This window comes from Eumetopias jubatus, unplaced genomic scaffold (assembly GCF_037043125.1).
Source record: "Eumetopias jubatus isolate StellerSeaLion01/CBP00866 unplaced genomic scaffold, mEumJub1_p1.0 scaffold_7, whole genome shotgun sequence".
Lineage (NCBI taxonomy): Eukaryota > Metazoa > Chordata > Mammalia > Carnivora > Otariidae > Eumetopias > Eumetopias jubatus.
The window spans coordinates 139,113,779-139,127,386 of NW_028274813.1; the positions used below are offsets into that span (position 1 = coordinate 139,113,779).

A 13,608-nucleotide genomic window follows, 5' to 3' on the forward strand; every position below is an offset into this window, starting at 1 on the left:
GAATAGGGGTGCAGGGGTGAGGCGGGGGCTGACCACTGCAGGGGCTGCTTCCATGCAGAAAGCACCTCTCCGGCTACAGGCAGAGTCCCAGGGCAAGGGGGGGTCCCCGCTCTCCGTCCTCCTGGGCCTCACCTCCCTCATTTGTACCATGGTGGGGAGGGGCTTCCAACTGGGGCGTCCTAGGAGACAAGGCACCTGAATGTCAGCTCCATATGGGGCTATAAACCATGGGCATTTTCAGTGATCAGTGGAGTAGCCAATGGCCTCCTAATGACAGGAAAGTCTGCTTTCCACCACAGGGGACAGGCCTTTCTGCTGACCCCAAGGCTGCTCGTGGGCCTGGGTTTCCTTGGAGGCTGGCAGCCGATTGGCTCCAGTGGTTGGCCGGCTGCCAAGCTGCCCCAGAGTGGGAGGGGAGCAGGAGGGATTCCCCAGAGTGACAGACATGGTAGTGTTGAGGTGGGGAGCTGGAAGTGGTCCCCTGCCAGTGGCCACAGGTCAGAGCTAGCTAGTGATGAATGACAGCCCACTTGCTGGCAGTGAATAGCCAGGACCCGGGTGCTGGGCCCTGGCAGGCCGGGAAAAGCTGCAAGTCTGTGGAAACCTCTCCCTGTGCCTCCCTCTGACTCTCTGACCAGCCCTGCCCCTCATCATCACTCCCCAGACACATACCCCTGTGGATTCCTTGTGCTCACTGAGGTCTGGTCATGTGAGTAGGCCCTCCTGTTAAGTCGATGGAGCCATCTGCCCTTCCCTCTGGGGGGGCCTCTGTTCAGAGATGCATCCCCTCCCTTCTTTCTTCCACAGAGGGGAGCTCAGCTAGGCTTCCCAGAGCCCTGGCTGGTAGAGCCAGCCTGAGCTGAGAAAAGCCATCAGGAGGCCGAGGGGGCCAATAGGGGAGAGCACTTACTGCCCACAGGCAGAAAAGGCTTTAGTCTACAGACAGTATTCTGGCCCCGGCTCTGTGTGAGACACTGGGACACAATGCCAGAGGAGGCCCAGGACTGTGCACAAGAGGCCCACAGATAAAAAAGAACAGCCGTGTGCAGGTACCGTTGGAGCCAGAAGGGACCCACTCACCTGTAGGACCTGGCGGTCTGGCCAAAACTGGCTGGAGCAATTGAGATGATTGGGAGCATGCCCTTTGGACAGGGGTCAGAGCCGGAGGGAGTCTCACTGTGGCCCGGGCCTGAGTTCGGGGCATGAGCTGGATTGTGCACATTTCCCAAGCTGCACCTGCAGGCCTCCTGGAAGGGGGTAAGGGGGGAGGGCCCAGGGCTGGGTGCCCAGTCGGGGGCTCGGGCAGGAGGAAAGCCCCTGTGCTCCGAGGCTGGCCTCTTGTGGCTTCTGGGAGGAACAAGCTGTCCCAGCCCAGGCCTGTGGCTTGGGCAAGAGGAGCATGTGGGACACAGTGTTCCCTGATAAGATGAGGCAATCGCTCTCACAGCCTCACTGCAGCGCCAGGGAACATTTATATAACCCCCGCCCTGCGCCCCACGAGCTCTTGGCCCTGGCGCCTCTGGCGCCCAGCTGCCCCCCCTTACTACACACCAACAGCACCCCGCCCTGTACAGGCCAGTTGTCCCCTGACCCGCAGTTCCTGGCCCTTGCACCCTGGCACCCTCAAGGCCCTCCACCCTGAGCACGGCCTGGCCCCTTCCCCAGCCCCAGGGCCCTCTAGCCCCCCACAGTGACCCCAGCTTCCCTCCCTCCCTGTGCACCCTGTACCCCATAAAACCTGACCTCTATCCCATTCCTCTTGCTCTGCCTCCGCCTCCCAAGACCCTCTCACCATTCAATCCCATGGACCAAATCCTGGCCCCCTGCAGCCCTACCTTCTTTGGAAAGTGAGGGCAGGGGGACTGGAGTGGGCCCATGCCAGGCTTAGGCTTCAGGCAGGATGCTGCAGGAGGGCTTCCTTCAGGGTTCTGGAATCCTCGATTAGGTTTCCTGTCCCAAGAGGGCCAGTGTCACTTCTGAGCTAGACTGCACACTCTCCTTGTGATGGCCCTGTGGTACTGTTGCTGTCTCCCCATCACATGCCCAAGAGGAAGCAGATGCAGAATTTGAGCCCAGCAGGAGGGAAGCTAGGGTTTACTTAGTCTGGAGGGCTGACTCCCTGTAGGGCGTGGACCTGCTGGGCCCCCACTCCAGGCTGGGTATGCTCCCTCTATACTCACTCAGCCCAGTCACACCACCTTGGGGTCAATTCCTAGCAGAGCAGTTTTCAAAGGGAGGCCCAGGGACACCTGTAGGTAACCTGAGACCCTTCTAGGAGGCCATGAGGCCAAAACTATTTTCAAAATAATAACATTATTTGTCCTTTATTCTCTGAAAAAAAAAATACAATGGAATATTCCAAAAGCTAAATGATGTGTGATGACATCATCCCCCTGTCAGCTACTGGAATGTGTGCTTGAGTTTGAATTTTTGTTTTAATTTCTAATATGATAAATATCAATGGATATAACCCACATAAACAGACACTTTTTTGGGTCCCTCTCTACAATTATGAGAAACACCATCATGGGTGACTGTCTCCCTGTCCAGGCTGCCTTTCCGCCACCTATTCTCGATTCTCCTGGCTGCTCTTCATTAGCCTCCTGGGTGCTGCTTGAATGTCACCAGCCCAGCCAGACCCTGGTGCTGCTCCTAACCAGGATGAATCATAACTTCTAAGTGTTTTATTCATCTGTTTGTGGGCCAGTTTGTTGCCATCTGTCGTCCTGGAATGGGCTGACAGAAGTATAAAGGATGGAACAAGGAGGACCCTGTCTGCATCAGGACCCTGTTCCCAGGGCCAGACATCGGGTCTGTGTTCAGTAAAAGTGCCGAGCTGCTGACACCCAGACAAAACGAAGAGCTGTGTGCTGGCCTACGTGTGATGCTGGGCTTTCCCTACCTTCTGCCACTGCAGGCTACCCGGTACCAGCATGCCATGGTGTTGGATGCTGCGGTTCTCTGCGGCCCTGACATCACTGTAGCCCATCTATAATTAGACCTGCCTCACACGCCTCCCAGAGCTGCAAGCGTAAGGACCCTGAAAAGGACAAGCCCCCGTGAGGGCCCAGGGCTTCTTAGAAAGCAAGGGTGAGTCTGAATTTGGGTTTGTCCTCCCTACTCCCACCACAGGCTTAAATTTGAGAAGACACAGGTGACAAAAATAATAGATAAGAGCAAAAATAATAGCTTAACATTTTAAGGGTAAGCATTTGGCATGTGCCAGGCACAGCGCCACGATCTGGTTGTGTGTGACATTATGGAATCACCATGTGTACTCCACTATGAGGATGGGGTAGTATATTCATTTCCTGTGACTACCATAACAGATTACCATAAACTGGGTGGCTTAAAACAACACAAATGCACTTTCTCACTGTTTGAGAGGGCAGAAGTCTAAGGTCAAGGTGTTGGCAGCTCACTCTCCTGCCCACCTCTGTTCTTTCTGAAGGCTCTGCTGGCAGGGGGGACGTGGGAATCCATTTCATGCTTCTCTCCTAGCTTCTAGGGGGCTGCCCTACAATGCTTGGTGTTCCTTGGCTTGTAGATGCATCACTCCAATCTCTTCTTCTGTCATCGCTTGGCCTTCTCTTCTGTGTCCTTTCCCCTTCTCTTCTTTTCTAAGGACACTTGTGATCTCATTTCAAGATCCTTACCTTAATTATATCTACAAAGACCCTTTTTCCAAAAGGAAAGGGATTCAAGGATTTCTTGGTTCAAAGGATCAGGACTTGGACATCTTTTTGGGGGAGCACTCTTTACCCCACCATAGAGGCGATTATCTGAGGCCATCAATACACTGTGAAGACAGGTCTGAACCTCATCCGTCACACTTGGCACATTGAGCTCTTGAACTCAGCACCCAGTCACACAGAAATGAAACCATTGTATTTAATGCTGGACCTTTCCAAATATTTAATGACCAATGTGCATTGTGAAGTTCCTAGAGTAGACTTAGCATGCAGCATTTCTCAAACTTTTTTGTTGACAAGAATTTCCCCCCCAGAACCAATTAACAATATATTCAATTCTAAAAAGACACATAACATAGAAGAACTTACAACGACAACAACAGAAATCCTGTTCCCAATGCAGCCTCACTCCCCAGAGACCAACACTGCTCTGATTTTAGTTGTGTTGGTGGTTTCTGACATAAACTGTATTATTATTATTTATTTTTTTGCTGTTCTTTGATGTATCAGATTTAGATACGATCTGTTATCTCCCTTCCATAAAATTTAAGGATTTACCTCATTTCTACCCCTCCCCTCACCTCCTCCTGAATTGATGGATGTATTATTATTTTAATTGTTTGTTGATTATCCTTATAACTTTAACCTCATTCAGACATTTCCTTTGTGCATGTGTGTGTTCCTACCTTTCTTGTACATCCACATTCTCTGTTGGGGCCATGAGTCAGTTGTCTATAACATTGATTCTAAGCACTGACAATTAGCTGGTGGTAGGGTTCACATGACCATGACTGTGGAAAGATTACTTCCATATACCAGGGCCTGTACAGGGATTTCATTCCCTCCTGCTGCCTCATGGGGTTGTTGTGAAAGATAAATAGTATAACATACAAAAAACCCCTAGACTAGTGTTTGGCTCAGAGCTCTTCCCTGATTGCTCATAGTCTTGTAGCATTTTAATTTGCTTCATATTTAGACCCCAATTTTCTTGCACGTCTTCTGTTTTTCCTGGAGTTTCTAATTGCCTCTCTTTTTTCTTTTAACCAAAGAATAGTATGTGCCTTCACTATGTCGTGAAGTTTATTCAGTCTCTTGATCATACTCTCTGATGCATGGAACTCACTTTCTTCTTGGAATTATCCTCCTATGAATCCTGCCTCAGTGGTCCCCAGGTCTCTGCCTCACTCTCCTGAATACCCCTTCATTTTTCACTCACTTCTCTGGCTTCTTGGTTTTTTTCTTATTTTTGCTGGAGTTTGAGAGGTAAATTTGGAAGAACCTATTTCTTTGTCATCTAGAATCCAGTGTGATTTATGAGAAATCTAGTGTGTGTCCCAGCCTTATTCTCTTACGGGTAACTTGGTGTTTGTTCCTTACCTCTTTCTAATAAGTTTTGTGGTCTCTTTTTACTCAGTGTTTTGACATTGCAGAATTTCTCATAGCAGGAGCCTTTACTCACTACACTGCCCACATCTGGCTAGCTAGTCTTATTTGATTCTGACAGATACCGTTTTCTTGTTTCTTTGATAATTTGCTCTCCTCCCTTTTTTTCTGTTCTTTAACAAACAGAAATTAGTTGAATATTGCACCCCCAGGATTGATTCCCTGTAACTCTGAACTATCATTTGTAACTGTTGTATAGGTTTGGGAAATGATGGTTTGCTCTCCTACTTGATTTTGAATCCTCCCCACCACAGACACCCTTTCCCCCTCCAAAGAAAATCCCCAGAAAATCAATAAGAACATATACAACCACGCATAGCTCTTAGTTTCAGCATTACTAGGAGACAGAGAATGCAGCAACATTCACATATTTCTAAAACCTTTTTAATGTTGTTCCATTTTTTTCTGGGATATTTCCTTGAGTTTATTTCCAGCTTTTCTGTGGAATTTTTGTTTGGGCAACAATACTCTCAATTTCTAAACACTATTTTTTGTTCTCTGAACTTCCTTTTGATGTTATCATGTTTGCTTTATGCATGAATTTTTTCTGAAATTTCTCTCAGAATACTAATTAGAATTTTTAGGTTGGCATTCTCTTCTGTCTCCTGGCTTCACTCTTTTTCCTCTGGAGTAAGCTTTGTTTTGTTGCTCTGGGACTTCTCCCTTTCATGCTGCTGGTTTTCCTTGGCCATCTGGCCATCCTTGGGTGTTTGTTTATATTTAAGGTTGATGGGCTCATTTGGGATGGGTGGTGTGGATTTCCTTCTCCAGGCACAGGTAGGCCAGCTTTGAGGACTGGCTGTTGGCTTTAGGGCCAGAGTGGGGGAGGGAGGGCAAGGTAAAGGGTTGGAAGGGTTGGCCGTGTGTGGCCACCCCCGGTGCCATAAGGGCTGCATTCTGGGGTGCCAGGAGCTCCTGCTGGTTCTCTCTGAGCAGTTGATGTCATTTTTTTGTGTGGCTCAGAGTTTGCCTGGGTAAATGCTGGCCTGTTCCTTGCTCTGAGCAAGGGATAAGAGGGAGGAGGGGTTCCTGATTGCAACCGACATTTGTTACCTCCCACTCATGGAGTGTTCTGAGTAGCCACCCTTGTCTGTCTCCGTGCTTGGGTCTGCAAGAGCCTGTTGTAGTCTCCTGCTCTGCTGGCTGTTGCCTGTTGGCCACATTGGAACTAATGTAAGAGAGGGGGCAATAAGAGAAGGAAATTCCCAGGTCTGTGCTCCTCATGTTATAGGTGAGGAAACTGAGGAGGGGTCAGGATGGTGGTAGGGCACTTGGGTTTGGGAATTGTCTCTTGGCCCTGAACAGTGTGGGGCTCTGAAGTGTGGCTCCCCTGGGGTCAGTGTGGGGCAGCTGGACTTTCGCAGACCTGCAGGTCCTTCCTGGCCCTAGACCCTTCACTCCTGTTCCCCATCTTTGATCCTGAAGATGGGCCTGAGCTCCCCACAAGCCAGGGCCAGGGGGCCTGCACAGGTTGTTGGGTGCCACGACCAGGGGCCTTGGGCCCTGCAGCCACATTACCTGAGATGCTGCCATTTCATCCTGGGAGGTGTCTGCTGCCTTCCTTGGGTACCGGCTGGAGGGCACTGGCAGGGTACACCTTTGCCCTGATGGCTTTGTCACAGAGGGCTGGTGGAGACAGGGCGCAGAGGGCGGGGACCAGCTAGGGGTGGGGAGGAGCGGGCTGCGTGGAGGGCAGGAGCAGGGACTGACGCTTTGCCCTGTCACCCGCAGGTGAGAGGCCCTTCGCCTGCAGCTGGCAGGACTGCAACAAGAAGTTCGCGCGCTCGGACGAGCTGGCCCGGCACTACCGCACGCACACGGGCGAGAAGAAGTTCAGCTGCCCCATCTGCGAGAAGCGCTTCATGCGCAGCGACCACCTGACGAAGCACGCGCGCCGCCACGCCAACTTCCACCCGGGCATGCTGCAGCGGCGCAGCGGGGGCTCGCGGACCGGCTCCCTCAGCGACTACAGCCGCTCGGACGCCAGCAGCCCCACCATCAGCCCGGCCAGCTCGCCCTGAGCTGGGCCCCTGCCAGCCCGCGGCAGCACAGCCCCGCCCTCCCCGCCCCGGGGCCCCGCCCCCCCACCCCCCCTTCTGCGGGCGCCCTGCCCCACTCCGCCCGGCCCACCCCGGGGCTGGCCGAGGACCCTCCGCCCCCACTACAGCCATGAGCAGATGCTCGCCCTTCTCGTGATGCCCTGTCTTTTCCTTTTGTAATAAGAAAGAAGAGAGAACTTTATGAAGTCAATAACAACAACACAACAAACAATTTCTTCACCTCAGGTGTCAAAGTAAATTTGTAAAAAAACAAAAAATTTTCAAAAAACACCATCCACAAATTGCACAATAGACATACCCACAAAGGTGAGATTCAGTGGTGTTGAACCCCCCCCCTTTCTCAGGGATGGACATGTTCCACGAGGTCAGTGAGGACACCCCTTTCCTGCCGCCTTATTCTGTACATAGATTTGCACTCTGGAGTTTTCTGTTAGGTTCGGGAACACACTGGGGACAAAGGAGACGAAGCAGTGCAGGTGGGGCTCAGCATCCAGCCTGTGGGTCAGTTGATCGGTCAGTTCTGAGCGAATGCGGTCACTGACATTTGCTTCCAGGCCAGATTCCCAAGCCGGGGGCCTCCCGGCCGCCAAGCCTCTGCCCCAGCAGCCCGGCCGGGCTCAGGACGTAGATCATTCAGAGGGATGCCTTAAGCTGTACTGGGCAAAAGAAGCACTCCACCTGGGGAGACCACAGAGGTGCCCGCCTTGTGCGGGGGCCCTGCCCATTTCCCTCCCCCTGCCTCCAGGAGCCTTTCTCTGGGCCTCTCAGAGCACTGGAAGCAGAGATGTGAGCCTGGGTTGATCAGCCCGCTGCACCATCTGAAGTCCGATGTGACAGGGCCCGGGCCACGTTTGCCCAGCCCTTGGCCTGCCTGAGGTATGTGCCCCGCGTAGGGACACCTGATGGTCTGTGTCCTGCAGAAGGCACATGGGGACCTATCACTCTCTCATCTTCTCTGACTGGAAAACAGAGCCTGGGAACCCAGTCTTCTTCAGAGATGGCCGAAAGTGTCTCTGGTGCCTCCAGTTCCCATGTTCCCCTGGACCGGCCCTGCTCTCAAGACACCTTTGTTTGAAACCGCGGGGAAGGTTGTTGGGCCACCTTGCCAGAGGCCCAGTGTGTGTGGCCATGCACGTGGCAGCACTCGGTGCTTCACAGAGACAGTTCTGTAGCAAGAGACCGGAACATTGTGACTTGGAACTTTTCGGGAGTGGTAAAGCAGATGTTATGGGAAATGCTGTCGGAGAATGTGCATTCTGTTTCCTCCCCGGGGAACACCAGACAGAAAGTTGTGGGAAATACTTTGCTCAGACCCACCATGTTCCCAGCTCGGAATTAGCAAACCTCCAGCTTCTCCATGAGCTTTGCACCCCCTGGACTTCTCCCTTTCCCTCCCACTCCTCCCCTCCTGCCTGGGAGGCCCCGGCCCACACCTGCCTGCCCGTGGTGCAGTAGGGCTCCGGGGTGCTGTGTTTCCAGCGTTCTCCTGCTGGGAGAGGAAGAGCAGAGAGCTGAGTGGTTTCTCCGGAGTCCCCCGCCTGGGTTGGGGTGGGGCTTGAGCCCTGGCGGGGCAGTCAGGCTGGGCTCCAGCATGCTGCTCCTCTGCAGACATTTGGAGGCTCCTGCTCAGTGCTGCTGCCTGGGCACCTCCCTTTCCTTCTTCCTGAGAGTTGGGGCGTGTAAATACAAGCCCCTAGGACAGTGTGTGTGTGTGTGTGTGTGTGTGTGTGTGTTGGGGTGGGGGGGTGTGGGTTTGGGGTGGATTTGAGGTATCTCGCAGAGACCTCTGCTCATTTTGGTGAGGAGGAATGACCCTTGGGACCTGAGAGGGCTGTAGATGGGCTTCCTGGGCCCAGAGTGCCTTGGTGGTGGCCATCCTGCGTCCACCCCACTGTATCCTGGCATGGGGTGCAGCACAGAGAAGCCCCAGAGACCCAGGCCTGGCTGGTGCTCACAGGGGCCGGCACCCTCTGCCCATAATGACCACAAGGGTGGCAATCTGCTGGATGCAGCACTTGGGTGCCCCTTTCAGACTCTACTGTGTGTTGTCTGGGATCGGCCAGGGGCATGGTGGTGGCTTCTGAGTAGCGTGTTAGGTACCAAGTTGGGCAGTAGCATTGTTCTTGCTGTGGGTGAAAGCCAAGCAGGGCTGGGGGATCAGATGCAGAGCTGACGGCCCTAGCTGCCGTGTCCCATTTGGGCTGCATGACAGCCCTGCTTGCGTTTGGTCTGGAAGAGAGGGTGGAAGATCCTATAGAGACCTGGACAGAAGAGCGCCCTGAGTGCTTGGGGTGAGAGATCTTCATGCCCAGTTCCAAAGTGAGGCCCAGAAGGCCCTCGGAGGCCCCTCCCAAAGTTGTTTCTGTGTGAGGCATAGAAAGCCACACTCTGAATACATTTCATGTCTCAGGAACTCACATTCCAGGTTCAGGAATTTTATTCCAAAGTCCTTTGGTGTGCTCACCGTCCACGGGTCCCCGAAGGCAGGGCGAGGGAGCTGTGTGTCCCTGGGAGGCCACATAGTGCTACCCCCTTGAGGAGCCAGGAGTCTCCTTGTGATCTGCCCACTGGCATCTCAGAAGGAGGGTTTCTAACCCCACATCTGTCTGCACATAGGAAGGGGAGTAAGGACTCTAAACCCAGTCATCTTGGAATAAAAGAAGAGCTGGTTTGTTTTAGAGGCGGGGTGGGGGGTGGGGGAGGGAAAGCGGGTGTTTGCTGTTTCCAAAGAGAGCACTTAATTTAATTTTTCCTCTAAATGACCCAGGGCTGTTCCGTCAGATAGATGGAAGGGTAACATTGCCTTAAAACAGAAATATGCAGGCATTGACTATTTTTGGCAAATGAGTGTGTCTTCATTCCCAAAGCGGTTCTGGTCTAATGGCCGGGTGCGGTCCTTCCACTATGGGCCTGGCCTGGGAGATGGGGCACTGCTCTGCTGACTTAGGGCACCTGGAGGGAATCCCCGCCTGGCTTCCCTGGGCACTTGGCCTGGGGCTCCGGTCGGACCATCCTGACTCATCTGGGGCTAAAATTCATCTCACTTGAAGGGTGGGAAAAATCCATGAACCTCAGGCGAGGTTTAAATGGGCTCTCCCTGGCATCTCATCACCATGAAATGAGTGCTTGTGGAAGGGGGCGGTGGGCCTTGGAAAGCTACTCCCTGGGGCCCCCACTGGAAGCAGTTACATGGGGTGGACCCTCCTGAAAGCTTGCATTTTCTTCTAAGATGTAGAATGTCTTCCCAGCCTGGGTCTATTTCAGGGTCTTTCATTTTTCTGGTTTATGGCCATGCTTGCTGGCTTCAGTGTGATTGAAGAACCCATAGGACTCCTAGACATAATAGTGAAAACTCAAACCTTTATTTTGTAGCAGACTTGTTCTCACAGGCCAAGGGGGCAGAGATCTCAAAATGAAGGTTGCTTGAACAAAGGGAGAATTTCCTCCAAAAAATCCTAAAAGTGACCCTGGACTCAACCATCAGGGGGCTGGCGTTTAGCTCATGTCCCAAATAAGAAAGCCCCTCTTTGCGTCAGCCATGTGAGGGGACCAGTTGTCAGCTCCCTATATGCCCATGGAATCCTACAGCCATCTGGAAAGGAACAGGTGAACACAGCCGTTTCCACGAAGGGCCCCGGGGTCCTCTTCTGTAGGGTGCTATGTAGGAACAGGCAGCGATGCCCTTGATGGGAATGTAGTCCTGGAGGTGCCCTACCTGCATCCCACCACACCCCCACTATGGCACTTGAGGTGCAGGACACTACCCACCCTTTATTCTGAGGCCATGCAACCGGGCAGGTGCAGGATTCGCCACGGTGCAGCCTCCAGGTGCAAACATCAGTGGGACTGGGGTCCCCAGATCTCACCGTGCCCTGGGTCACAGCTCAGACCAGTGGGGAGTGACTTGGAGATAGGGACAGACAGGCCAGCCACAGGTAGCCCCCAGCCCACCTGTTGGGACATGAAGAGAGGGCCGGTGGCTTTCTATGGTCCCGAGGGAAGTGTGGCAGAACTGGGGTCTCCAGTTGAGCTCTCTGCTGCCCGGCCCAGAGTCTTCAGAAGACCCAGCCTCCTTTCTTGCCAGAAGCAGGTGCTAAGGTGGACGGCACAGGGTCATAGCACTTGCCAGGGACTTCATCCGTGGTTTCAGTGAGCAGGAGTGCCACCTAACAAAGTGTGATCTGAGCAATAGCATCCCATTGTCATTTAACTCCTGGTTTGGGCTGTTTACAAGGCTACCTGATTATTTTGACTTCTGACAGATATCACTGATTTTTTTTTTTTTTAAACCCATTTTTAAAGTCAGTCAGTCAAAAACAGTGCTGGAAGGTTTAAAGGGTCTGATGTGGTGGTCACATCGAAAACAGTAAGAGATGCTTTGTTGGTCCCCCGTATCTTTTGCTACCCAAAGGTTCCATATGCGATTCTCGTGACCATGTTTTCCAAAGGTAAAATCGAGGATGTGGACCTACAATTTCTGAAGGCAGGATTGCCCTGGGAAGAGCCAGCTCCCTATGACTGATATTCCCGATTCTGAGGCTCAGTTTCAAAGGTTTGTCCAAGACACATTCCAGAGAATTTTGTACCAGAATTTGGATGCGCAATCCAGCTTACTACTGATAAATGCCTGCACATCATTTAGGGCGAGGCCCTTCCTCCCACCCACTGCCCTGTCCCTCACTGGTGTGAAGATTGGCTTTGGTGGGAGCTTTGAGCCCCGGATCCATGAGGGCAGAGGGGCCGTACTTGGTTTCCTCTGATCCCCTGTAGCAATGTCAGACTTGCAGTGCGTCCAGCTGGCCCTGCCCAGCCTCTCCCCTTCTCATGCAGCTTTAAAACCTTACGACTTTTATTTAAAGATGAACAAGATGGGAGGGGAGGGGACCACATGAGCAGCTTTCTCCCAGGGCTCAGGGGCGTTTTCCCAGGGACGTGTTGACAGGTTGTTGTACATGCTTATTTAGAAACCCAAGTATGTGAGCTGAATGCAAGACAACCACAGGTCTGGCCGAAGGTTGGCCCCCCCCTACTCAGAGCACAAGGGCTGGGTGTACCGGCCGGATCCCTCTCCAGCTTGCCCTGTGTATGGGGTGAGAGGGCCACTTCCCAGCGGGGATCAGGTGCCACTTGGGGAGCAGTGTGGCGGCCTTTCCCAGGTCAGGGTGCAGGTGTCAGGGTGGGTGGCTTCACTCCCGAGTTTCACCCTGGAGAGTCCGTGTGCCTAGTGCTGAGGATCCCAAGGGCTCGGCGGCATCAGCACGAGCTATGCATTGTGGGGCGTGGGGCTTGCTGTGTTCCCACATAACCGGGAATACATCATGTGGGTGCGTTGGGTGCATGAGTCAGCCACCCCCAGACCCGCACAAATGACCCCTTCCCCATCCAAAGCCATTGATGGAGCTTCTCTGGAATCGTATGCCAAAATCCCAAGGCAGAATCCAAGGGTCCAAGACCATTTCCATGGATCACGCGTTTTCCTTTTCTGTAGGAACTTTTTTTTTTTCTTTTTAACCAGCACCACACCATGCTTCCGAAGGCCATGTTTCATCTTTCCTGGATCACTACAGTGAAGTATTACAGTTGTACAGTTCCCAATCTGGCCTTGGCTTGCTCGGATAAAACTTTGTATGTATTTTGTATGGCATAGATTCTATATTGTAATGATGTCCTATGCAAAAAGAAAAAAAATAACTAAATTGTAAATTTTATTGTTTTAATGTGTATGCATGTTTAGTGACGTTTACATTTTGAAATAAAATTTATGATTCATTATTTTATTTGCCAGAGCTGGTTCCTTGGAGAGGCCCAGGGTTGGGGGGGGGGGGAGCAACCTAAGTGGACCAACTCCAGCAGCTGTATAGAATTGGCTGAGGGGCAGAAACCAACCTGGAACTTTGTAGGCCTTTTACAGAAAACAAGGCTTTGCAGAGAGTGGGTGCCCCTCTGGCCATCCCCTCCCACCTACTCAGCTGATTTCAGCTTGTCGCACTCCCAGCCCTCAGCTCTTCTCCCTTCCCACACCCCACCGCCCAAAAGCTCTACCTGACAGTTCCATCCCCAAGAGCATCGAGGAGAAAGGCTCTCAGGGAGGCAGCAATGATGCGTTTCTGAGCAGGTCATAGTGATTGTCCCTAGAACTCCCCATAAACACCTGAACATCCTCCCCCTGCCCCCGCCGCCCCAGCAGCAGCCCCCTTTCTCCACCCCAGTCGCCCTCGAGGTTCTGACAGCCTGTCAGACCACACTGTCACTCGGCCAGATCCTGCTTGCTCCCCTCGCCCCTCTGCCCAGAGTCCAAAGAAGGACCTGTTGGCAGCCACTGAAGTCCCTGAGGGTGGCTGGGGGCTCTGAGCCCAAAGCTCTCTGCCACAGACGGCAGCCCGGAGCTGTGGGGACAGGCCTCGGGGGCTGGG

At 52.8% G+C, this 13,608-nt stretch overlaps 1 protein-coding gene across 1 annotated transcript in view; it reads left to right on the forward strand.

Moving 5' to 3' along the window:
* Positions 1 to 12,967, forward strand: part of KLF13 (KLF transcription factor 13) — a 49,846-nt gene extending 36,879 nt beyond the window's left edge. Inside the window, exon 2 of the mRNA XM_028122807.2 lies at positions 6,867 to 12,967. Within this exon, the coding sequence (XP_027978608.1) occupies positions 6,867 to 7,156 (290 nt within the window). The 3' untranslated portion in view covers positions 7,157 to 12,967. The remainder of the gene's footprint in view (positions 1 to 6,866) is intronic.
* The last annotated feature ends 641 nt before the right edge of the window (positions 12,968 to 13,608 follow it).